At 31.7% G+C, this 25,303-nt stretch overlaps 1 protein-coding gene across 6 annotated transcripts; it reads left to right on the forward strand.

Moving 5' to 3' along the window:
- Positions 1-1,548: 1,548 nt before the first annotated feature.
- LOC111063233 (solute carrier family 2, facilitated glucose transporter member 1-like) lies at positions 1,549-24,492 on the forward strand. Of its 6 annotated transcripts, none has more exons than XM_039431546.1 (4): positions 1,733-1,953; positions 7,929-8,146; positions 19,077-19,234; positions 22,097-24,492. In XM_039431546.1, exons 3-4 carry the CDS (start codon positions 19,230-19,232, stop codon positions 23,490-23,492), a joined length of 1,401 nt encoding a protein of 466 aa, XP_039287480.1. In that variant the 5' UTR covers positions 1,733-1,953; positions 7,929-8,146; positions 19,077-19,229; the 3' UTR covers positions 23,493-24,492. The 6 variants fall into 6 exon arrangements, with proteins under 6 accessions (XP_039287481.1, XP_039287480.1, XP_039287484.1 ...); XM_039431548.1 differs by lacking the exons at positions 1,733-1,953; positions 7,929-8,146 and adding exons at positions 13,166-13,307; positions 17,123-17,246; XM_039431547.1 differs by lacking the exon at positions 7,929-8,146 and having other exon boundaries at positions 1,549-1,953.
- Positions 24,493-25,303: the final 811 nt, after the last annotated feature.

Genomic DNA, 25,303 nt, shown 5'->3' on the forward strand with positions numbered 1-25,303 from the left:
GGTGGGTTATATGGAGGATTAGTGCACGAAAACAAAAATGAAGTTGGTAACAATGACTGTGGTATACCTCACTGCACGTTATAATAATATCAAGGACATCGAGTTCGAGGACAGCCACCACATCAGTGACAGCCGCCCCTTCATTCAAACACTACTACATTATTATATTTTATTTATTAATAATAAAATTACACAGAAAAACATTTGATGCATTTCAGGCAATTTTACCCATAATTACCCACTTTTCATATTCAATGGTAACCGTAGGAAAAATTAAATGTGAAATACGTGCGCAAAGTTCCTCTGCTGCACTCAAGAAACCATTCCTTCGGTAAACGTTTCTTTCGGTGTCACTTTGCGCACTAGTTGCACAAATAACTATTCTACTTGTGATATTTTTCAAAGTTTTTCGATTGGAAAACATTTTTCTCCGATCATTACTTTTTGAGATATGACGAACGCCTGAAGTTTTAATTTTTGGGACAGAACATTACAAATTCGGTAAAATATAAATCCATGTGATTTATTAGAGGATTCTTCATGGTATTGTTGATCTAGTAAAACAAGAATTTTCTAAAAAAATATCCAATTTACCAAAAATTACTCAACTAAAAGTTATTTTTTGTTATTTTTAGTGAATTGAATAACTATCTCAAAAATTTATTTTTTAAAAAACTTTTTGTTTTACTAGATCAACAATACCTACCATGAAGAACCTATCCTCTAAATCTCATATTCATCTCTTACCGAATTTGAAATGTTCTGTCCCAAAAATTTAAACTTTAGGCGCTCTTATCTCAAAAAGTAATGATCAGAAAAAAATGCTCTTCCGAGAAAACTTTTTCATATTGATAGCTTGATGTTATACAAATCGAAAAACTTTGAAAAATATCACGAGTAGAAAGTTTATTTTTAGCCTTTGCACAGCCTGTGTCGAAACCTTCTGTGTCTACAAAAATATAAGTAGAAGCTTACTACTAATATAAAATGGAAGAGATGTTGTCAGTTTAACATTATTTTTTTGAGCCAGGATATTATAGTTTACATTGTTGCTATAGCCAGTTTCCATAATATTGCAATGCTACTGAAGCTTGGTTCAAATAAACTATATGTAGAATCTACTTCTACATTAATCTCTCATTTCGTTTGTTCTAAAAATAGAAAATTTCTACAACATCTCTGTTCAAAGTGTAAATTCTATTAAAAGCGTATACTAAGCTGTTTCGTTAAAAAATCGATGTGGCTATTTAAAAAAATATTAATGTTTCAAAAAGATTTTTTAAAATCAAAGATTTCCATGTATTTCAAAGAAAATTTTCTTATGAACCCTTATAGTTTTCTATCAGATAAATTTTCAATTTTTTGATTTTCAATTTTTTATGAACCCTATGGCCTAATAGTTTCCTATGAAATACATTTTCAATTTTTCCAAACATGCAATTCTCTCCTTGAGAAGGGTGCCTTCTAATCAATAGCTCCCTTCAAACTGGCAGCATAGTTTGAATGGGAAGCTTTAATGTTTTTCAATAAGGAGTGCTGACAGTTCAAAGTGAATCTCATTCAAGCTCGGCTGATTGATGATAAATCAATCGATTTGAGCAAAGAAAGGAAGGCTACAATCTTAGCTCCACCTTGCGTTGACGCTATTGCTGTCCGAGACAAGAGCTGATCAATTTGATAGTGTTTATCTAAATAAAAATACTCGGTTCTAACATGCTCTGTGTACTGAGAAGACTGTCCATTTTTGTCCATTTTTGAAACAATTTTCTCTACTTGTGAAATGAGTTGGTATAGCCAGCCACCCATTCTAATAATTATAATAAACGATATAATGAGTCAGTTATGTTATTTAGTTTCAGTTATGTGATTTAGTTTCAGTTATGTGATTTAGTTTGTTCCTAACGTGCTACCTATATTAGAAATTGGATCGAGTTTTGTGTGCTTCATATTATCGTGAGTAATATTTCTAAATTTTGTAAACTGTCTTATTTTAATCACTATTTTTCTATTGTAATCTTGCCACTTGGCTTCCCATTTAAATATTTTCTCATTGATAGATGTCTGCTGAATGAAGTGTTCCAATTTTTGTATTTTAAAATATATTCAAATTGATTTATATTAGTGAGATGAGAAGATAACACCAGTTAGTACAGTATGTAGCTCAGTAAAGAGAACACCATCAATCTAGTTAGCCCTTAGCTTATTCCATGATTTGACTTGACAAAGAATTGATATTTTGTATTATGCTTGAAGCTTTTTTTATTTTGAATTAGAGCTGCATGGAAATTGACTACCAAATAAAGTTTTGGGATCTTACTGTAGCCTATTTGATTAAGTTGATCTACATCTAATCAGTACATTGATAATACAATCACTTGATTGTACAGTCAAATGATCATATAATCATTTTTGTATGATTGAACTCAATTTATTTTTTGTGGGAGCACTTCCCAGGGAACTCTACTTTATCGACCACATTAATACACAAATTTCGAATTTGGTGCTTTTATATTATTATTCGGAAATTATTAATGAAAGGGAAAATATAATATCTTGTTATAATTTCTAATATTAGGGCACCGAGCTTCGCTCGTTATTTTTATTTATTGATAAACGTCATAAACAGAACACAATCTCTAAAATGATCGTGTTTATATTTCACAGCTGGCTATATTTCATCTTATGAATTTCGGGGATGCGATATTTTGATTTTTTACATACTCACTCGCTCACTCACTTTTTTACTATCCACAGCTGTTTCAGCCAAGGATGAAAATTATCCTTTTAATGTCGTTCTGTGAGTTTTCCCAAGGATGAGACCTAGTGCAATCGAATTTTTTTATCATAAACCTACTATGTTCCAAATTTCGTGAAAATCGTTAGAGCCGTTTCCGAGATCCGTTGAACATAAATATCCAGATATAAATAAATATAAAAATACAGAAATTGCTCGATTAATATAATAGTATTGGTAGCCTAATAATAATTTTATAATTCACTCCAAATTATTTAAAAAAACCAAACAGCATTTTATGTGCTCTAGAGGTGTTCCAAGTGTATTGTATTGTGTATTGTATATACTGTGTTGTATTCTTACCTCAGTCTCAACAATATTTTCTATCAAAAAGAACATCCAATCCTCTAAATATTTTAATGTATTCACTTATCAGTATCACAATACATTATCGATGTATTGTAAATTAACAAATCACAACTCCATAAAGGAATAATGTATCCCAAATACTGTATCAAATAGATTTTATACTGGGTCTATCAATGCTCTTCCAAAACAAAACAATTTCATTTTTATTGTTTGTTATTTTTTCTCATTCTTCCATTATTTTAATACACAAAGTAGAAGGAATCTGTGTTTAAGATAATTCCTATTATTAATTATTATCATCATCACTTATCGGCTTTGAATGATCATATTCATTTGTTATCATATTTTAATACTATTATAATAATACAATGGTATTTATCATAATACTACATGCTCTGTATAGTAAAAAGTCTTCCTTCTTTGTTCTGATTTAAAACTATTTTCCCTCAACTTGTGATGAGTTGGTAGTCCATCCCAATAAAAATGTTTACCTGATTCAATGAGTCAGATAATGTAGGCTTATAGTTTTTGTGAGTGATATGAGTTATACCAATATAGTTTGTGTGAGGATTAAAATTATTTTATTCATCAGTTTCATATTGAGAGTTGGTTGATATTAATTTTTCAAAATAAAAACTCAAAACGATAATTTATTATGCTATATATGTACCTTCCTGAAGCATAGCATAGCCTGTTATGTGTATGATGTAAATGTATACTTATGTATGATGAATGTTATTCTATTACCTGTAATAATACTATTATTAAAACCTCATGGTACTGAGGAAAAACACATTTTACTCATTTTTTCAGTGCTCATGCTAACTATGAGTGTTTCTCATTCCCAAGAATTTATTTGTAAGGTTCACCATGAGTAAAATTTACTGACTAGTTGTTAGTTTTATTATTTAAGATTGTCTTTTGAGTCGTAAATTCAACTACTTTTTCAATGCTGTCTCAGACAGAACTGTTGGGAGGATCCCTTAGCCTTATTGGTAGAAGTATCCAGATATTCTTATCCATGATAAGAATATACCTGGAAGTTTCATGCGGTGTGAGTGAGATTTACTCATGGTTACAGTACCCTTCTAGGATTAATCTATTATAAAATTTTCGGCTTATAATAATAGAGTGACAGCTTCAAGTTGAGAGTATTGTACTATCAAACTATTTTTCTGGAAATAATTTCATAAAATTGTATATATTATGATCTTTTTGATTGTTGATAAATTATGCAATAAATAATTGACCGAGCGAAGTGAGGTCTAAAGCTGCGTTTACACCAAAGTTATTAACAGAATGTTAATAACTCAATCTCTATAGATTCTATTAGATTGAACGGAACTTGGCAACACATATGTTCATCATTTGTATGATAAGTTTTGTATCTATTAAGATTAAGTTATTAACATTTTGTTAATAACTTTGCTGTAAACGCAGCAAAAGATTCAAGTCGACGGTTTTGCATCTCTTTTTATGTTTATACTAGCCGTCAGGCTCGCTTCGCTCGCCATATCCGTCTTGCCAGACGTTTAGTCTGGACCCCCGACTGGATCGTCCAAGAATGAGATCAGCAGGCTCGCTTCGCTCGCCTGAATTTTTCATTTGAGCATTTTTATCATATGTTAGGACGACCCAGTCGGGGTACCAGACTAAACGTCTGGCTAAACGGATATGGCGAGCGAAGCGAGCCTGACGGCTAGTAATATAATCTTCCCAGGAATAGCTCTGATTGAAGTAGCAGTGCCCAATCAATTTTTCCGCGATAAATTCATTTCAATCTTCAACTTGGCGCCAACCTAACATAGTCAACTCAACTTAATGCCAACCTGACAAAATTATTAATTTAGTTACCAGTTAACAACTGTTTCGAAGAGGTACTCTCTCTTGATTATAGTTCTATATTAACATATGGTATGGCCTTTTTTCAACTATAATTAAGTTAATAAGAAGAATATACATGCTAAAAGACGAACTTTAAACCCTTAAAAACCACCCTTAGAGTTAAAATATTGCCAAAAGATTTCTTAGTGCGCCTCTAAAGGGCCAACTGAACATATCTACCAAATTTGAACGTTTTTGGTCCGGTAGATTTTTAGTTCTGCGAGTGAGTGAGTGAGTGAGTGAGTCAGTAGGTCAGTCAGTCAGTCAGTGAGTGCCATTTCGCTTTTATATATATAGATTCATGTTTTTATGTTCCGCATTTACAGCGAAACGCAGCAATAGATTTTCATGAAATTTGACAGGTATGTTTTTTATTTCGCATAGACATATAGATGCGGTTTTTTGAAATTTTGCATTTTAAGGATAATACAAAAGGAAAAGGAGTCTCCTTTGAACGCTAATATTACCGTAAAAATCAGACTTAAGAATTATTCATAATAAATCAGCTGTCTAGTGGACTAAAATACTACCCGTTCAAAAACATAGAACATCTTGAAAATGTATCTTTCCTTTAACTTTAATAGACAGTTGACTATAATACTACCCGTTCAAAAACATCGGACATCTTGAAAATGCATCTTTCCATCAACGGTGTAGACAGTTGCAGCCAGACCTGATAACAGCGCTCACACTCACATTCCGGGACGACACGTCACTGTACGATAGGATAGAAAGCTCTATGTTTATTTAGGATTTTTTTTCTAGACATTTTAAATTGATAAATTATTCATTAATTTTTGAGAAAACATAACAACAGGTCAATGTAACTTACTGAGCGCGAGGTCTACTGTTCACAGAACTACTATTGATGTAAATTCACTGTAGCTATTGTATTCTTCTACTGTAAACATTCTATAAAGATAGACGCTCTCTTACTTAAATCTATTGAACTCTTATTGGAAGGGCTCTATAGGATACTGAATAGGATAAACAGCTTGATTAGAATGAACTGAAGTGATAGGATAATTTCAATCGTCTATATGGTGAGATATACCAACGTTATAAGTCAGTGGAAAATGATATGAAGGCATTGTTGTCAGCACTATTCCTTCTTTTACCGTATTCTACAGTAGATAGATGTGATTGAAGTCATCCTACTATAGTGAGGTCCACGTTATAATGGCAGTGTTTAATTAGCAATGGTATTGTTATCCTTGTCTATCATTCAACAAAGCGGATAGCGCTATCTCTTATTTCTCGCTTTACTCTGTTGCCAGATCGTCTTTCAACAATGTAGAATATTAATTAACAAAATATTCCATCTTAATTATGAAAATTCATTATGGAATAATTGAGAAATATAATTTTTTGCTTAATTGATTATTTTAAACGGAAATGAATTGTTAATATTACATTAATAAACCTGTATCAGTTACCGTCTATAGAAGGCATTGACAAGACAGAGGATCGGCAACGTTGTTCTGCTATCTTTCTCCACTACCATTATAAAGTGGACCTTACTAAAGTATAGATATGACCTGATATTAATAATTGTTGATTCTTGTTCATAAATATCAATTCTATCTGAAATAATATATTTCATTCGTCAATAAGTTTTTTCATGATTTGATTAACAATATTCATATTTGAGATTAAATATATTGGTAGGTAATCATATTCACATTATTTATTATATCTACATAGTCTACAAACAATTTCACAACGGTGAGAAATTGGAAAAGGATATCTATCATCTACCAACTCCACGCCCTTCCGGATTCAATTTTTTATTGCCAAAATTAACAACGTGACAAATCAAACACTCATAACAAGAGAATAAAGAAAATTAACTTCCCAGAACTAAATAACTAAAAATTGTTTCAGGCACCACTAGCAAAAGAAAAGTCTTTGGCCGCTGGTGGGAGTCGCAAAAAAGTCAGATTCAAAATAAATACTAAAAATAAATCAATACAAAATCAAATTGACGACAAGAAATAACTATTTCATATCACTGCAAAAAAAAGAGTAATAACAAATTTTGAGAGAGAAAAAGCAAAAAAGATTTTCCAACAGGAAAAACAAAACAAAACAGAGATTGATTTCAGTTTTGTTTGTATACTATGTAGATATTCAATATTATGTAACATTTCCCCGTGCCATTAGTTCGTCATTTTTTAATTAAAGAAAAACTGTCCAGAAAAATCGATCAGACCTTATTAGAAAGATTTTAATTTATAGTCTACCTACATTATATAGAACAAATATTATTCTGTATCATGAGAGGTTGAATCAGGTGAAATCCAATATCTATTGCAAATAATTGTGGATCAATATTATTACAGTGTAAACGTGTTAGTCTAATCTCGGATTACAACCGCAAAACTGTTTCCTACAATAATTATTGCTATAGTGAAGTCCACGTTATAATGGCAGTATTAGATTAGCATTGGTGTTGCTATCCTTGTCAATCATCGACAAAGTTGATAGCGCTATCCTTATCTAGCTCCGCAACGTTGCCAAATCGTTTTACAACTATGTAGAAATATGATTCATTAACAAAATATTCAATCTCAATTATGAAAATGTATTATATTTAATCATTGAGAAATATATTTTCTTGACTAATGAAATAAAATAATTATTTATTTCAAACAAGAATGAACAATTGAAATATTACTCCGTTTTGAACTACAATCTAATTAGACTAATTAGATTATTACTTGCAATTCGTCATGGATAGTGAAATAGATGGCTAAAATAATACATCAGATGTACACCGGTATTAGATGTACCTTTATATAGAAGGCAGTGGCAAGGCAGAGAACTGGCATCACTGTTTTCCTTTCTTTCTCCACTGCCATTATAACGTGGACCTCACTATAGGAAAACACACTCATATCATTCGAATTCTGTTCATAGAGTTGAATAATTCGTTTTGCAGGCAGCGTTTGAAAAACAATTAGTTTCCCCCTCCTCAACTGATAACTTGAGACCTTCACATTGGTCTACGCTCAATGCTCAGTTAGTTCTTAGCTGTCAATTCAAAATCTGTAACATGAGAACATACCAGCATTGAGTAGTGATATTTACAGAACGTATAGAGTAGTGATCTGTGAAGTTTGAATCACAAACGCATGGAACTACCAAAATCCTCTACAAGTAAGTAGCATTGGAATACATTAGACCTGATTCGGTAATTTGTCAATGTTAAGTTTATTTTTGAAATAATTTCAAATCCAAATATCTTAACGAAGTGGAAAAGATTCTCCTTAATAATCTGCTATAATGTAATACCGCATATCATCAAGAAAGGATTCTTCATAATATTTTTTCAAAACGTCACTCTACTTTTTAATTTGTATTAGCTTAGTTTCAATTTATTTGTTTTGTTTATTAAATACAGTGGGGTATTGACAACAACACAGCTTAAACCTCAATCCTACATTTGAACTAAAAAGTCAAGTGTTTTTTAATTATTTCGGTTTTATTTTGAATAGTATTTATTTATTTTTCTATTTATTTGTTGATACAATCATAAATCATTCGAATATGATTGGGAAAGAACAACAGACATGTTTATTCAAAACATTTCAAATATTTTCTTGAAATATCTAACAAGTTGAATACGTGAGTTCCAAAAATAATTTTTATATTGTCATAAGGAATTTATCCAAGTATAGATTCATGATAACATTAGTTTCTCTCTCTCTCTCTCTCTCTGTTTGGTAGAGAGTTAGTGGGGAGGATATTTTTAATATTCTTCCCAAAGAATGGACATTGATATGTCCAAAGCTCCGCCAATTTATGTAGATGCATAACAATATGATTATTATCTATAGTTATTATATTACAAATTGCTTTTTCATATCATATACAGTTCAATAGTTATTTTCCTAGTCTATATTATGTAAATTCATCTATAATATTTTGCTGTATTGTAAGCTATTGTATATAAGTGTATAAGCCAGTATATATTGTAATCTACATAAATAAAGTACTCAATCAATCAATCTATATATATATATATATATATATAATATATATATATATATATATATATATATATTCTGTTACATTCTCCTGATTTTATTGTATTTCATGATTGAAGAGATTTGAAACATTATTTTATTTTATGATTTATGTATATGTTAGTAAATGGATTGATATCCACAGAATGTTCATTTTAAAAGTTACAAACTTGAAATTTTCACACCTCTACAAATAATCAGAAAGCTTGAACCCAATCCATTTTACAATATTTATTCATCTATTTATTCATGGAGACAACAGGTAAAAATCAATTTGCCTCCTTTACACAATAATACAATAATTATCAACATAATACAATTTAAAAAAATAAAATAAATAACTTTTTGCTATTAGAAAAAACGACTAGCAGTCAGATAATTATTTTACAATAAATGAATTAGTCACTCACTGTGACTACGAGATCTTTCGGCAGGAGCATTGGGACCTAGTTAGGACCTGCTGAAAGATCTGGTTGTCACAGTGAGTGATTAATTCATTTATTGTAGAATATCTGACCGCTAGTCGTTTTTTCTAAGCAAAAAGTGATTTAATAATAAGCAGTTCGTGATGGAAAACAACATTGAAGAATAAAATAAATATTGTAAAATGGATTGGGCTCAAGCTTTCTGATTATTTGTAGAGGTGTGAAAATTTCAAGTTTCAAGAAAAATTCAAAATTTAAGTGTAGCCTATCTGAATATTATAAAATGATCGTATATAAGTTTAATAATTATAATGGAAATACCTATTCGTTGATAGTTTGGGCTTATATATTCAAAAAAAAAATCATGTAAAATTAGGTCCTAATAATTTAGATCTATTGTGAATTCATAGTTATTGTGACTGTTTTTTACTACAGTAACACATCTTCAATAGGTAGTACGTGTAAATAAATTTACATAAAAACAATATAGTACCTTACCAGTAGGCTATTCACAACTATACAATAACAACAAATCTGAAGATTTATTGGGGCTTATTATTATAATGAGATACTTTCAAAAATAGTACCTAGCCTATATTTGATTAGCCAAATTCGTAAATCCACTATTCCAACATAATGATGTTTTTGTTTGTTCAAAATATTCAAATTATTCAATCATAAAATTTATCACCAGCACAGAGGAGCTATTTAAATAGTTTCTCTACTAATGCTATTACCCTGAAACTCTACAAGGAAAATGAACAATTTCCTTCAATGAATCAACTTGTTCAAAGAATGTGACGTTCATTTCTCGTGAGCTTACCTCTGTTGTAAACCTATTTAGGTATTTGATTCTTGATAAAGACATTTTCTTTTTTCTATACATGACGAGTTTTTTCACATTGATGAAGTTTTTTCACCACAGCTGAAGCTACAGTTATACTAGTCGTACAAGCCGTCAGGCTCGCTTCGCTCGCCATATCCGTCTAGCCAGGGGGCTCCGCCCCCTGGACCCCCGACTGGATCGTCCAAGAATAAGATCAGCAGGCTCGCTTCGCTCGCCTGCATTTTTTCATTTTTATCATATATTAGGACAATCCAGTCGGGGGTCCAGACTAAACGTCTGGCTAAACAGATATGGCGAGCGAAGCGAGCCTGACGGCTAGTAATATAATATTCCCAGGATTGAAGTAGCAGTGCCCAATCAATTTTTCCGCGATAAATGCATTCAAATCTTCAACTTGGTGCCAACCTAACAAAATCAACTCAACTTAATGCCAACCTGACAAAATTATTAATTAGTGCCAGTTAACAACTGTTTCGAAGAGGTACTCTATCTAGATTATAGTTCTATAGTAACATATGATATGAAAATTTCAATTCTAATTGAGAGATTGGGAGAAGAAGAATATACATGCTAAAAGACGAACTTTAAACCCTTAAAAACAACCCTTAGAGTTGAAATATTGCCAAAAGATTTCTTAGTGCGCCTCTAAAGGGCCAACTGAACATACCTACCAAATAAGAACATTTTTGGTCCGGTAGATTTTTAGTTATGCGAGTGAGTGAGTGAGTGAGTGAGTGCCATTTCGCTTTTATATATATAGATCAACTGAAAATCATAAGGTACCCGTACTCAATGAAAACACTGGATTGTTGCTAAAAATATCACTTTACCCAGTGTTTTCATTATAGATACCTGCTTCTAGGCAAGCTTAACAGTGATTTTTGATTTTGTACTTAGATTTGAGCCTATCACAACATCTCACCAGCAACTGTATCTGAAATGTACTGCGTACACTTTGTACCGTATACTCTTATAATTCTATTAATTCTTTTAGCAATTTAGTGAATCACATTCACTTTCCCATTATTCCAATAGAGCTTCTTGAAAGTTTAATGGCATAGAATCACTAGTGCACTCATTTTAGTTTTCTTAATTCAGATGCGACTATTTTTGTTTACTCCAAAATAATAAAAATTAATTTTCACTCTTGATCATAGCGTGATTAGCCGAAGCTAGTAGTACACGTTAAAAAGTTTTCAGTTTGACAATTCATCAGGTTTTCAGTACGTCCAGTTTTCAGTCCGTCAAGTTCCCAGTACACAAGATTTCATCTCAGCTTTTTCAACCGACAGAAGAAATTCATCAATACTTGGGATATAATTATATAGGTGGGCTACCGGTTAACAATAGAGTTTACCAGGCAAGACAATTATTCAGGATAAACACAATAAAAGTAGGTATGTTCAACTGACTCATAAGTTTGACTTGATAGCAAGCTTATACCTTAATAGCTTAGATATAAGAGCATATAATAGCATATATAGTAAGCTTATTAACTTAATAGCAAGTTCCTTTGGTTAGTACAACGTGATTTCAATTCAATTCAAAAACTTTATTGTTCCTTCCAAAACCAATACATTCAAAAATTTCACTTGAACAGCAAAAATACAAGAAACCAATCACCTGCAAGGAAAATCCTGTGCGCAGGTGAGAGTTGCCAACATTACATTAACAAAAAATAATAAGAAATTCAATATCATTTATTTATTTTTGTTCAATTTATTTAAAAAATCCAATCAAATATAGGCCAATAGGCCCATATAATTTTATCTTGAATAGTGCAACGCGATTTATTTTTGTCCAATTTTATTTAAAAGTCCAATCAAATATAGTCCAATAGACCAATATCATTTTATGCAATGAGGGTTTTCATTAAGCTGCGTTTACATCAAAGTTATTAACTTAATATCTTTATAGATTCTATTAGATTGGCTCTAACTTATCATACACATGATGAACATTATGTGTTTGTCAAGTTCCGTTCAATCTAATAGAATCTATAAGGACGGAAAACTAAAAACATTTTGTTAATAACTTGGGTGTGAACGCATCTTTATAGGCTTGATAAAATTTTCCATGTGCTCTTCATGGATACTTTTGTTTATATGAATTGGATGATGAATACTGGTAATCCTATCCTAATACAGCAACTTCTGTTTATATGTTTAGACGTTTGAATGTTTGGATATTTATATGTTTGTATTTCACCGGATCTCAAAAACTGCTTTAACGATTCTCACGAAATTCAGAACATAGTAGGTTTATAATTTAAAGATTTGATTGCACTAGGTCTCATCCCTGGGAAAACTCGCTGAAGGACATTAAAAGGATAATTATTATTTATCCTTGGAAAAACAGCTGATAATAATAATTATTTCGTTGTCTGTTGGTGGTGAAATGAGTGAAAGAGTTCATGTGTGTGGGACTGTGTAAAAATTATGACTCTGCTGTTGAACCTTTGTAATCATTCAATCTGGTACTTGGTGCCGGTTGCGAAAAAGCCGGGTTATTTTCATTCCTGATTAATTCCAGTAGATCCATCTTTTTGAAATGTTCTTATCTGATTTGGTTCACGTGAAGTTAATCAGGATTGAAATTTACCGGCTTTTTGTGCAACTGGGCCTTTGTGAGGGAAATTTTTGCATTCATCTAATCTCAATTTACAACAATTAGAAAGAACATCTCTGTATGGATGTTATTATAATTTCTTCTTTCGTAATAAATTTTTTATGCTTTTGTACTCCAGAGCGAAGCTCGGTCACGATATTTCAATATTACCACAGTTCATGTTTAGTATGATTATATGACCTAATATTATATTATCAAGTACTCAACATCACATGATGAACAAATTAATCATCTGCTGTGTTTCCAGTATACGGTATACAGTGTTATCAGTAAATTTAATGTTTATAAGGTTTGATTTTATAACTTCAATTTTATTAATAAGTTATTGCAATTAAAAGTTATTCAGTATTTTCTATCAAATAAAGCCCTTCTTGCAGGCGTTAAATCAGAAGGTAAGCAAAGTAGTTATATATACCTTCCCTTTTGACATTTTGATTTTCATAAACTCTATTATTCAAATTTAAAAGTGAATCAACTACGGTAACGGTTTTTGTCCAATCAATGTAAGTTAGACTGAAACTTTCCATCATAGTAATTGTAATATTTTCAATATTGTTTTTGAGTCAACATTTATGACTCACTCATCTGCTTAGAATGTCCTTCTTAAAATGCTACATAGAAACTATGCTAATGTTGAAGAGCAAAAATAAATCATATAGGCAAATTATGAATTCTGCATGGGTCTAGTTCCGTAGAGAAAAGATAGCATAAGCCATAAGGTACCACCTAGAGTACAGTATTCTAGGTAAATTGGCATAAGCTATATTTTGCTATCTTATGTTACTATCTTTTCTCTAGGTATGTCACAAAATCAATAATTTGCTTATGTTCAAATTCTTGAAAAAAATATATCTCATTTTATCATTTAACTATGATACTGTGTATTACTTGACTACCTATTAATTTATTCATCTGTAAGTATTCTTTACTTAGTGATCTGTGATCACTTTACTTAGCAACAGAATAATTTTATTCTCAGCTCTCTAAGCAAGATAAATTTCTTATTGAGATTAGCGCTAATTTTATCAAATACTAAAATATAAGCTTATTCTTGTAAATGATTGCCTCATTTATAACAGAGCTATGTATGCCTGTTATTTTTTCTTTCCATTCTTTGATTGTTAATAAAATATTTGAATAAATAAACTAATAATAATGAGTAATATGCCTAATTGTGAATGCATCCAGTAAACATATTGTTCTTTACTCACATCTCCAAAAATATAGACTGACTGATAAAAAACTCAGTTTTGGGAATTACTTCTTTTCAAATTTATACCTTATTATAGTCGTGAAATCTATGCGCAGCAGCTAAGTAGCTGAATGAAGCTAAATTTTATTGAGTGATCTCAATGAATATTATGTTATAATCAATTGGTATGTTGAGAAGATATTTCAATATCTTCATCAACCCTCGTGGTTTCAAACTGTCACTTTAGCTTTTTTAATAAAACTCTACAGTAGCCTACAACAGATTATTGAATGTGTATGAAAGTCAGAAACACCTAACATTTATGAGCTTCACCTCTAAGGTACCGTATTCTTCAATATCGGTACCATAAGCCTATAATCAGCATCAATTCTTATTTGATGTAAAAATTGAAAAAAAATACTAAAATCAGAGGTAATACCTTCTTCAATTTTATTTTATTGAAATAGAATAGGATAAAGCTAAAAAAAGGGTACATTAATTTTCAATTTTTACACGAATACGAGTAGGGTGACTCTTACCAAGAAAGTGATGATTATCATTCTATTATGCCAAAAACTATCAGACCGTAGATTAATTTACATGAAATATAGTGGTTGATGTATAAACTTATCAATGTTCGGATAACTACAGTCTCCTATAACTTAAACATTTATGTGTAACATATTTTTGAAATGTAGGTAGGTACTTTTATAATTTTCCAAATAAGGTAATACATTCTAGACATAGGTAGTTCACATTGATTTTTAAAAATTGCAATTTTAATTGATCAACTTGTTTTTAATTGGCTGTAACAAAAAATATAGGTGTTGCCTATTTATTTGTATAGAAGAAGAATGTCTCATATATTCAACATCTCTTGATTGATTATCCTTAAGTAGGTACCTATCCCATTAGTCTAGTAACCATGCTAATAGTGCAGTCCATCTCAACAAGTTTATTTTTAAATTCATATATTGTAGGCTATACAGCAATGTTTGCTTACTCATTTCCAAGATGAGTCTCATGACAGGCTCTATTTTCAAAGATCACAGAGTATTTATTATATCAGCGTGGATTTACAATGGGCTTCGATCATTCGATTTAAACTTATTGTTGAATAAATCAAATGGTTAAATAATAATCAATCGCAATCGACACAACTCTTATCTCAACCATACCGTAAGAATTAAGTTGACAAACTTCAGAAAAAGTGTTGATACGGCACGAAATATCAGATTATTGTTGAATCGCTATTTTTTATTGTGGTAATTTCTTCAAGTGTGAAATAAACTGAGATTCAAATCTGTCAATTTATTTCTAAGACGCGTGCTCGAATTAGAGTGTGATATTTTCTTATTCTGGTACCGTATCAGAAAGCTTTCCTGCTAAATTGCTTTTAGATTAAGATTTAATAATGGTTGTAAAAACAGAACTTCTCAGTAATCTTTGAGTCCAAGTTTAAATTCCTATAGTAATAATCACTCGTCGCTAGAATGAAATCTGTGAGCTATATTTTGTGTATTCAGCTAATAAACCTTCACTATAGATTGATTTTTATTGTTATGAACACTGAAAGCCCCATATAATAACTGAGTCATTAGAATATTAGAGCTTTCAAGTAGGTACTGTTGTTCAGAAGTACCAATATAAAAGGTGTTGCTATTTTTTTTTAAAGTAGCGTAGTAAATCTCCAATTCAAATTTCATTTATTCCCCAAGGCTCATTATATATAAAATATTGTATAGGCATGGTCAATATAGATAAAAATCACACAACTTAAGACTAAACATGAAAAATTATCACATCATTCTATGCTGTCCAACCTTATGCTAAAATACTGGTCTAAAGTATAAAAACATTTCTTCAATAGAAACTTTTTAATTTTATATTTGTATTCCTTCTCTGGTAATTCTCTAATATCTAATGGTAGGTGGTTATAAAATCTGATTTCCCAGGCCTTAAGGCTGTGCAAAGGCTAAAAATAAAGTTTCTACTTGTAATATTTTTCAAAGTTTCTCGATTTGTATATCATCAAGCTATCAAAATGAAAAAGTTTTCTCAGGAAAACATTTTTTCCGATCATTACTTTTTGAGATGTGAGCGACTGAAGTTTGAATTTTTGGGACAGAACATTTCAAATTCGGTACGATATAAATCCTTGAGATTTACAGGATGGATTCTTCATGGTATTGTTGATCTAGTAAGACAAACATTTTTCTGAAAATATCAATTTTTGGAAACGTTTTCAATTTACCAAAAATAACTCAACCAAAAGTTGTTTTTGGCTATTTTTAGAAAAATGAATAACTGACTTAGAAATTGATATCTTCAGAAAATTGTTGTTTTACTAGATCAACAATACCATGAAGAACACTTCCACTAAATCTCATGGATTTAACTCTAAATCTAATTTAATAATTTGAAAAGTTCTGTTCCAAAAGTTTAAACTTTAGGCGCTCATATCTCAAAAAGTAATGATGAGAAAAAAATGTTTTCCTGAGGAAAATTTTCATTTTGATAGCTTGATGATATACAAATCAAAAAACTTTGAAAAATATCACGAGTAAAAAGTTTAATTTTAGCCTTTGCACAGCCTTAAAACTAGTATGACTAGATCTGTAATAGTAAAATTCATTCCGGATGTTTAATCGATTCCGTGTGTAATGAGAGTGGACATTATTAGGACTAGAGAATAAATAATTTAAGTTAGACTTCACAAACAACGCAAGAAGCATTGGAACGGTATATATAAAAAACAACATATATGGCAAACTCATAATTCCCAGTCTTATGGATAAAGGCTTGCAATGAGAGAGAGGCGGTTCATTGCAAATATAGTTTCAACTGTTCTCTTTTGCAATGAAAAATTGTTCAAGGAATAACTAATAGTAATCTCAATCAATCAAGAATATTCTTTATTCCAAAAAATACAGTAAGTACAAAAGTCATGAATAATATAAAATATAATTATATATACGAGTAAATATGTACTTAAATTAAGTTTCCATATTATAGGTTTCTGAATGAGCCTACATGGGCACTGTGGCCTGTGCGTAGACTCGAGTTGAAATTTCAAGTAGGTATAGTGAATCTTTATGAAGGGTGAGAAGAAAGAGAGACAAAATTGATTCAATTTATGGTAATTCCATTCAAATGATTGTCATAGTTTTGTATTGTAGAAAGTCATTCTGTATCGTATATAGCCAGTGTATATCGTATAGAGTCAGTCAGTAAAAGTCATGTTAATTTAGCAGTCAGCTGAGTCCGCCGCCCGCCAAGACCAGAGCCACAGCCTCCTCCTCACTCATCTTAAACAACCAATATTTCAATCTTTTTTGAAATTTGGAAGACTTACAGCTGAAAAAATGTTATTTTGCGGAAATAATCCCTTATAAATACGATACATTACTTGGGATAAGAAGCAGCAATTTGTTGTTGAGAAGGATCTCGTAATCTGATATTAAAAATAATGTATCAAGTAAAATTGTCTTCAGAGCATTATAACACTAAACATTGGTATACAATGGTAGGTTTAGTTTTGATAGATGAGCTTGTAATATTTTATTATCCAAGTTGAAGGAATTTGATAAGTTATAGTATAGATTTTATTAGGTGCCTACAAATTGGGAAACCCCTTTTACTCGGTCAGGACAGAAATTCTTCTCAGGTCACTTCCTTTTTTCGATTGTGATAGCACAGAAAATTCCTGAGTTCTCTATTTGGAATTCTTTGCTGGTGAACAATCAGTAAATCAATATATTGTGATTCTGTAATGATTATTGAGTTATTGAGTTGTGTAATCTTTGATTCAGCTTATTCAGACCAACTGTGATAATTCCTGTATTTGTGATTCTTCTGATAACAGCTGATTGAATTGTGGCTGAGAATTATTATGTAACAATTCATTGTTGATTGATAAAGAATGTGATGTGAGGAATGTCTAATTTGGCCAATAATTTTTCATCATCACATGATTAAACATACCACAAAAACATCCATTATAGAGTTTCTTCCTCAAATTTATTGTTAGTATAATAGTAGTTACTAGGTCGACCACAGTTGAGACGGTTCTACAACACAGCTATTTTCCTTGATTGAAATACCGACCACTATAGGACATAGGGAAAACTCTCTGTCCATAACAATCTAGTAGGCCTATATCTATGTTGTGAATGCAATTTTCCATGTATATAGATTATATTGGAATGCTGCTGTCAATGGGCTATAGGTATACATTGTGTGAAACGATTTCCTCAATTCTCAATAATTGAAAACCTGTCACACAGGAAGCAATATCCTTTATCCTTTATTCATTTATACTATAAGTACATTATAAAAATGATAGGGAGTGTAAAAATAAGGTAACCTTGTGCTATTCCTCTCCCAAATTTAGATGAGTTTACACATAGTCCGAAGTAGGTTAAGTCTTGTAGCTCTTTAGTTCACGATATTCAATATATATAGAATCATATTTCATAACTTATTATTTGAAAAAGGCATAATTTAAAAAAAAAATTACAAGTTTGAACACTGCTAATTGCGATCATTTTAATCATCATAATATTATTACAGTATAGTATTATTAGTATACATCCTTCTCATTTTAAAAATATTTTTACAAGTTTCAACACGGCTAATTGTGATCATTTTAATTATCATAGTATTATTAGTAAACATCCTTTTTATTAAGAAGGAAAATTATGTAATTGCTTTAATTGTTCATGCATAAAAGTCTTTGTAAAAGTCCTTCTTTGAAAAAATAAACATCTTGTCCAGAGCTCTTGTTATAAATTGAAACATTTTAACACTACTAAGATCTGATAAAGCTGAGCTTATTATCAGTTATTTGCCTTATAGCTTATCATCTAGTCTACTCATGGAATGTGAAGAGTATAAGTTTCTCTATGAGAGATATACGGAACTTTATTTGAATTTTATAAGTTATTTTCATTCCATATATTTTTTGCAGGTGATACCAGGAATGTTCAGTCATAGTGTTACCTTTGAAGTCGAAATTTTCACCTGGAACTCGTCAGTATTTTTGAATTAGTAGACGAAAATGAGATCAAAGCTTGGGATTTGAACTGCGTTTATACTTCAAGGAGGAAAATTCAGCAAAACAATGAAGTAAGATTTGTAGCTGGTATTACTATAGTTAAAATTATTTTTGAAAATTTTTTATCAGCTATAATAAGAATCGTTCAAACAAGTCATAATGACTCACCACTGAGTCATTTCATTATAATTCAACATTCAACATATTATAGTAGCCTACAGGTAACCTTTTTTTAGGAACAAAAGCAAGCTATTCTAAAGATAGAATAGACGAGGATATTCTACCACTTGGGAGTTCGCCTGCTATAGCCAAAAGGCCACCACAACATGGACAGCAACGCCAAGTAATTATCTTATGAGGCATTTGCTCTTCCATTAAATTTTATGATTTCAGAGTTGGAATTTAAAATGAATTTAATAGAAATCCGATTCAAAAGTTTAATTTTATATTTAAAAGTGACTAACTATTTCTCTATATAGGCCTAGTACAAAAGTGCCTAATTTGAGAGAAATAAATATAAATTTAATCAAAGATCTTTGTTCATACATAAATCAATTTTTAAAACAAAAAGAATAAGTAGACCTATGCTGGTTAGTTAGGCCTACAATATCGAATTTCATGTGAACTTCAATTATCCACTATCTTTACATCCACAACACTGTGAGCACTGTAACAAGCCAAATATTGAAAAAAAAACTTTTTTATAGAACGTCAAAGGCGAACTAAAAAAATAATTCTAAACAGACTCTGAAGTATAGGCATATATAAAGGATAAGCATAAGGATTCTGTATTTCTTAGATAAAGGATAAGGATTTCTTAGCATAGATAAAGGATAAGCATACTGATTCTATATTTCTTGTCTCTGGTATAGGCTACCCATTCATTTCTAATTTTATCCCAATAATTCTAATCGGATTTATGAAACCTTTCTGTGATCCACATAATTTTTCTGGATAATACATTTAGTTAGACAAACCAACATCGTTTGATTAAACTAAGAATGATTCATTCATCTAGGGCTTATTATATTAATCATTACAATGATTGAATAATGAGGTGCATTGAAATGTCTTCTCTCATGATAGCTAAGAAAGAATTGTGAAATCATGAAGATTTTAATCTGACCACTGCTATACAAACCATAGAATATCAGTTATTTTAAATGCTCGTCGATAATATTATGAAGTATAAAATATCATGTTTAAGGAAGTTTCATACTTACTTAAGGTAGTCTTGTCTGTAAATCTATATAATATTATGAATACTATGTAAATTTCATGCACGTTTTAGAACACTTGACCCCACTTCAAACATTACATTCTTTACATGATTTACAAAACGTTTATAAGTTGATTAACCCAACTTGAACTGTTGTGAGAGTGAAATTCAATATTTATTTTCACTCACAATAATATTTATCATTTTCAATTCAATAACCTGTATTTTATTTGTATAATGTGTATGGATATAGATAATAAGAGGTCACTTTCATGAAAATATCATTGTATGAAAGATGGAAGAATTTATAGAAATTGGATTTCAACCAAATGCTGGGATATTACAAAACTTATGATAATCCTATTATTTTGAGCGAGCAATTTCTGTATATCTGTTTATATTTTTATATCTGGTTATCTGGTTATTTATGTTTAACGGCTTTAGCGATTTTCACGAAATTTGGAACATAGTAGGTTCATGATATAAAAATTTGATTGCACTAGGTCTCTTCCTTGGGAAAACTCGCTGAACGACATTAAAAGATAATTCATCCTTGGCTGAAACAGCTGAGACTTTCGTCGTATGTGGATAGTAAAAAGTGAGCGAGTGATTCTGTAGAAAAACAAGATATCGCATCCCCAAAATTCATAAGCTGACGTATAGCCAGCTGTGAAATATAAACACGATCATTTTAGAGAATTGTTTTCTGTTTATCATAATAAATAAAAATAACGAGCGAAGCTCGGTGTCCCGATATTTATTTCTTATACTGTATCCAATGAAGGCTATATAAATAGAACTATAAGGACTTCTGCTTAAGACCGAAGAACTATATAGCAGAAGGAAATTTGAAGAATAAAACTGTCCAAAAATTGCGCCCAGACCGGGAATCGAGCCCGGTACCGTACCTCTCCGATTCCCGGTCTGGGTGCAATCTTTGGGCAGTTTCATTCTTCAAATTTCTTCTGCTATTTAGTTCTTTGGTCATTACTAGCAGTAGCCAAAATCCTCAGTTCTATTTATATAGATTTCATTGGATATTTGAAATCATTATTATAAAGTTATATTATTAAGTTATGGTAACACTATTTTGGCATTTTTTTAAATTCATTTAAATGCAGTAGCCTAAATACCTAAGTAGATTAATGACAGTTATTTGTTTGTACATATACACCCTACTACTACATGTCAAATCTGAGGTAACAAATCTAACCAGCAACAAAAACATCCACACACACCATACAAGAAGCTATGCAAATTTGCATATACCACAAGTACGGTTATCAAAGACCTTAAGAAGCCATGTAAATGTAGGTTTGAGACTCTCCAATCACCTTTTGATAAGAAATGAGAAATTTCCCGTTTTTGAAGTTTAAAGATGCGCTTTACTATTTCCTAGTCAAAAACCCCTTTTACAGCTTGAAAAAAATACTATGAGAAGTGAATATTTGAATGTATTATGACTTTTAAAAATGTATAGTTTGAATTTATTATGACTTATATTGTATATAAATATATTAAGATGTAGTTGAATATTATAACTATCATGACAATGCCTCATGGAATCATGTAATTGTTCTTGGACGAATAAAATATTCTTATTCTTATTCTCAACAGTCAGGAGAACATAGTTTGAATAATGTGTATCTCGTTGTTTGACTCAGTTGATATTAAATTGAAATGTCACTTTTTCACGAAAATATTCTTGTTTCAGTCCCGACTTCTCGATCAACCTCGTATTCGCGTGCATGGTGGCAGCAATTGGCGCAGGCTTCCAACACGGCTACAACACTGGCGTTGTCAACGCACCGCAAAACGTCATCGAAAAATGGATGTCCGACGTGTCACAGGAGAGACACGGAATGCCACCTGACAAGAACGACATCACATTCCTGTTCTCGTTGGCGGTCAGCATCTACTGCGCTGGAGGCATTGTGGGGGGGCTTCTAACCTCAACGTTCGCCATCCACATTGGGAGACGTGGCGGGTTGTTTGTAAACAATTTATTTGCCCTGATCGCCGCAGCAATGATGGGACTATCCAAGATGGCTGGTAGTTTTGAGCTGTTAATAGCTGGACGCTGTTTCTCTGGTCTCAACAGTGGACTAAACTCGGGACTAGCTGGGATGTACCTTGTCGAGGTTTCCCCTCGATCAATGCGTGGAGCGCTCGGCTCAATGTACCAGCTGATCATCACAATATCGATCCTCGTCTCGCAGATCCTTGGAAGCCAAAGTATATTTGGCACTGATGATCTATGGCCGGTTCTCTTCGGTTTAACCGGGATCATGGCTTTAGCTCAAATGCTGTTCCTCCCCTGTTGCCCCGAAACACCCAAACACATCTTCAACAAGGGCAACAAAGAGCGAGCCCAGAAATCACTGAAATGGCTGAGGAAACGGGAGGATGTTTCAGCTGAGATGAGCGAAATCCAAACTGAAGCCGAACAGGAGAAGTCTATTGGTAAGGCGAGTTTCCAGCAGTTCATACAGAATCCTTCATTGAGGAAACCTCTGATCATAGCCATTGTGATCATGATTGCCCAACAGTTGTCCGGCATCAATGCTGTCATCTACTACTCGACACAGATCTTCCAGAAAGCTGGAATGAGCCAGCAGGAGGCCCAGTTGGCAACAATGATCATGGGAACTGTGAACATCATAATGACGGTGATCTCTGTGTTCTTAGTGGAGATTGCTGGACGTAAAACCCTCTTACTGATTGGTTTCGGATTGATGTTCATAGTAACAGCTCTCCTAGCAGTTTTGCTGGAGTTCATACAGTACGATTTCGCCTCCTACATGTGTGTAGCACTAGTTGTCTTGTTTATAGTGTGTTTCGCCACTGGACCCGGTTCGATCCCCTGGTTTCTGGTAGCAGAACTTTTTGGTCAGGACGCGCGACCGCTGGCTGCTTCCATCTCGATCGGCTGCAACTGGACAGCCAATTTTCTGGTCGGCCTCTTCTTTCTGCCTCTGCAAGAACTGATCGGACCAAAGGTGTTCATCATTTTCGCCGTGCTACAACTGATATTCACAATTTTCATCTTTTTCAAAGTACCGGAAACGAAGAATAAATCGTTGGATGAAGTGTTGAAGTATTTCAAATGAGTTCCCAAATTCAAGAGTGATACTGAAGTGAATTGAATTTGATAAAATAATTATGACATGCACGGTGGAACCAATATTAAATTTGAGAGAATTCTGAAATTTTTAACGGTGGAAACATATTGATATTATTTCAAGGATAAATTGAATTCGAGAACATTTTGACTAAACGCGGTGGAACTGATGTTGAATTGAATTCAAGTGAATTTCGACATTTTTAACGGTGGGAATGATACTCTTAAGCTGCGTTTACACCAAAGTTATTAACAAAATGTTGGTAACTCAATCCTTATAGATTCTATTACATTGAACATAACTTATCATACACATGATGAACATATGTGTTTGTCAAGTTCCGTTCAACCTAATAGAATCTATAAGGATTAAGCTATTGGAATTTTGTTAGTTACTTTGTTGTAACGCAGCTTTATTCTCTTCAAAGAGCAGATACTTTTCAGCTGATTATAGACAGTTTACAACATGATGCTCTGATAATTAAGACTTAAATATTATGATCATTAATGAATAATATAGAATCAAAATTGGTGAATTATCATGTTTTGTATTTTCGAATAATGTGGAAACAATCTGCCTTTTAAACATAATTGGAATAAAAAAGTCTTGCAAAAATTAGAAACCTATATGTAACCATAAAGGCGGATTCTCACAAATCTCGTATCAGTTAACGTGGTCGCCGTACTTGCTCGGCCGTGCTGTGTGGCAATAGTCCCATTAGTTAAAACTAATTGAAATCATATTCTTACTGTACTGATTACCAACTCTGATACTGTAAAGTGAGAATCCCTCTTGAATGAGAGCTTTGACTTTGAAGAAAAGACTTTTTGAATTATCTGTATATTTTATTATAACTATCACGTCGAGGAATTAATAAACCATTCAATGCAATGAACTGATGAAAAATATCATGATGTGAGAACATTTTAATGTAATAGAATCATTAAATTATGTATCCAATAAAGTTAAATATACTATTTTTGGTCTACAACAGTTTTTTTGTTCAAATATGTTGACTATTTAGTTTGTAAGTTTGTTGAAAAACTAGTATTATCTAATCCCTTCAAATTTGGATAACAATTATAAAAGTCTTTGAAAAGGAAAGGATGTTTTCAGAGACCAAAAGCAGTGATATCTCTAGAGATTGAAAGTTTCAAGTAATGATTGAGTAGTTTATCGTCTGAATTTATTCATACATTTGTATTTTTATTGAGAAATGATATTTTATGAGTGAGTTGAAAATGATCTTGCAGATTATAAAGTGGCTCATTCAGTCGGAGCTCTTATGAAATAACGTGGATCTATACCATATATGAAAAATATACTAATCGGATAATGTGAATAATATACCAATGTAATAATTGACTGAAATCTCCCATTTATCATTTTATCAACTATCATCATGCATCTTCCAGAATTAAGAGGAAAATATTAGTAGTAAATGAGAACAATAAACGTTTGGGCTATACTGGTAGTCTAGTGAAAATTTGTTCGCAATTCATGAATGTATCTTGATTTTGTACTAATTTCCAAATAATTCCACTCCAGCAGTCGAGCCACTTCATGACTTTTTCGAATCACAGTGATAGAACAACTCAATTTTCTGCTTGAACTGGAGGTTTGAAAATCATCATGACGCCATTCAGATCTCTGCTGTCCTATTTCAAAATTTCATGCAATGCATTGTGAAAATTTATGAAAAAATCTGGTGTGGCGCACTCACACAACTTTCCTTAACGTTATGAAAATTGATCACCTGACGCTAGTGTTCACGCGCATCTCAAGTCTACTTATAAACA

Source organism: Nilaparvata lugens, chromosome 6 (genome assembly GCF_014356525.2).
Source record: "Nilaparvata lugens isolate BPH chromosome 6, ASM1435652v1, whole genome shotgun sequence".
Lineage (NCBI taxonomy): Eukaryota > Metazoa > Arthropoda > Insecta > Hemiptera > Delphacidae > Nilaparvata > Nilaparvata lugens.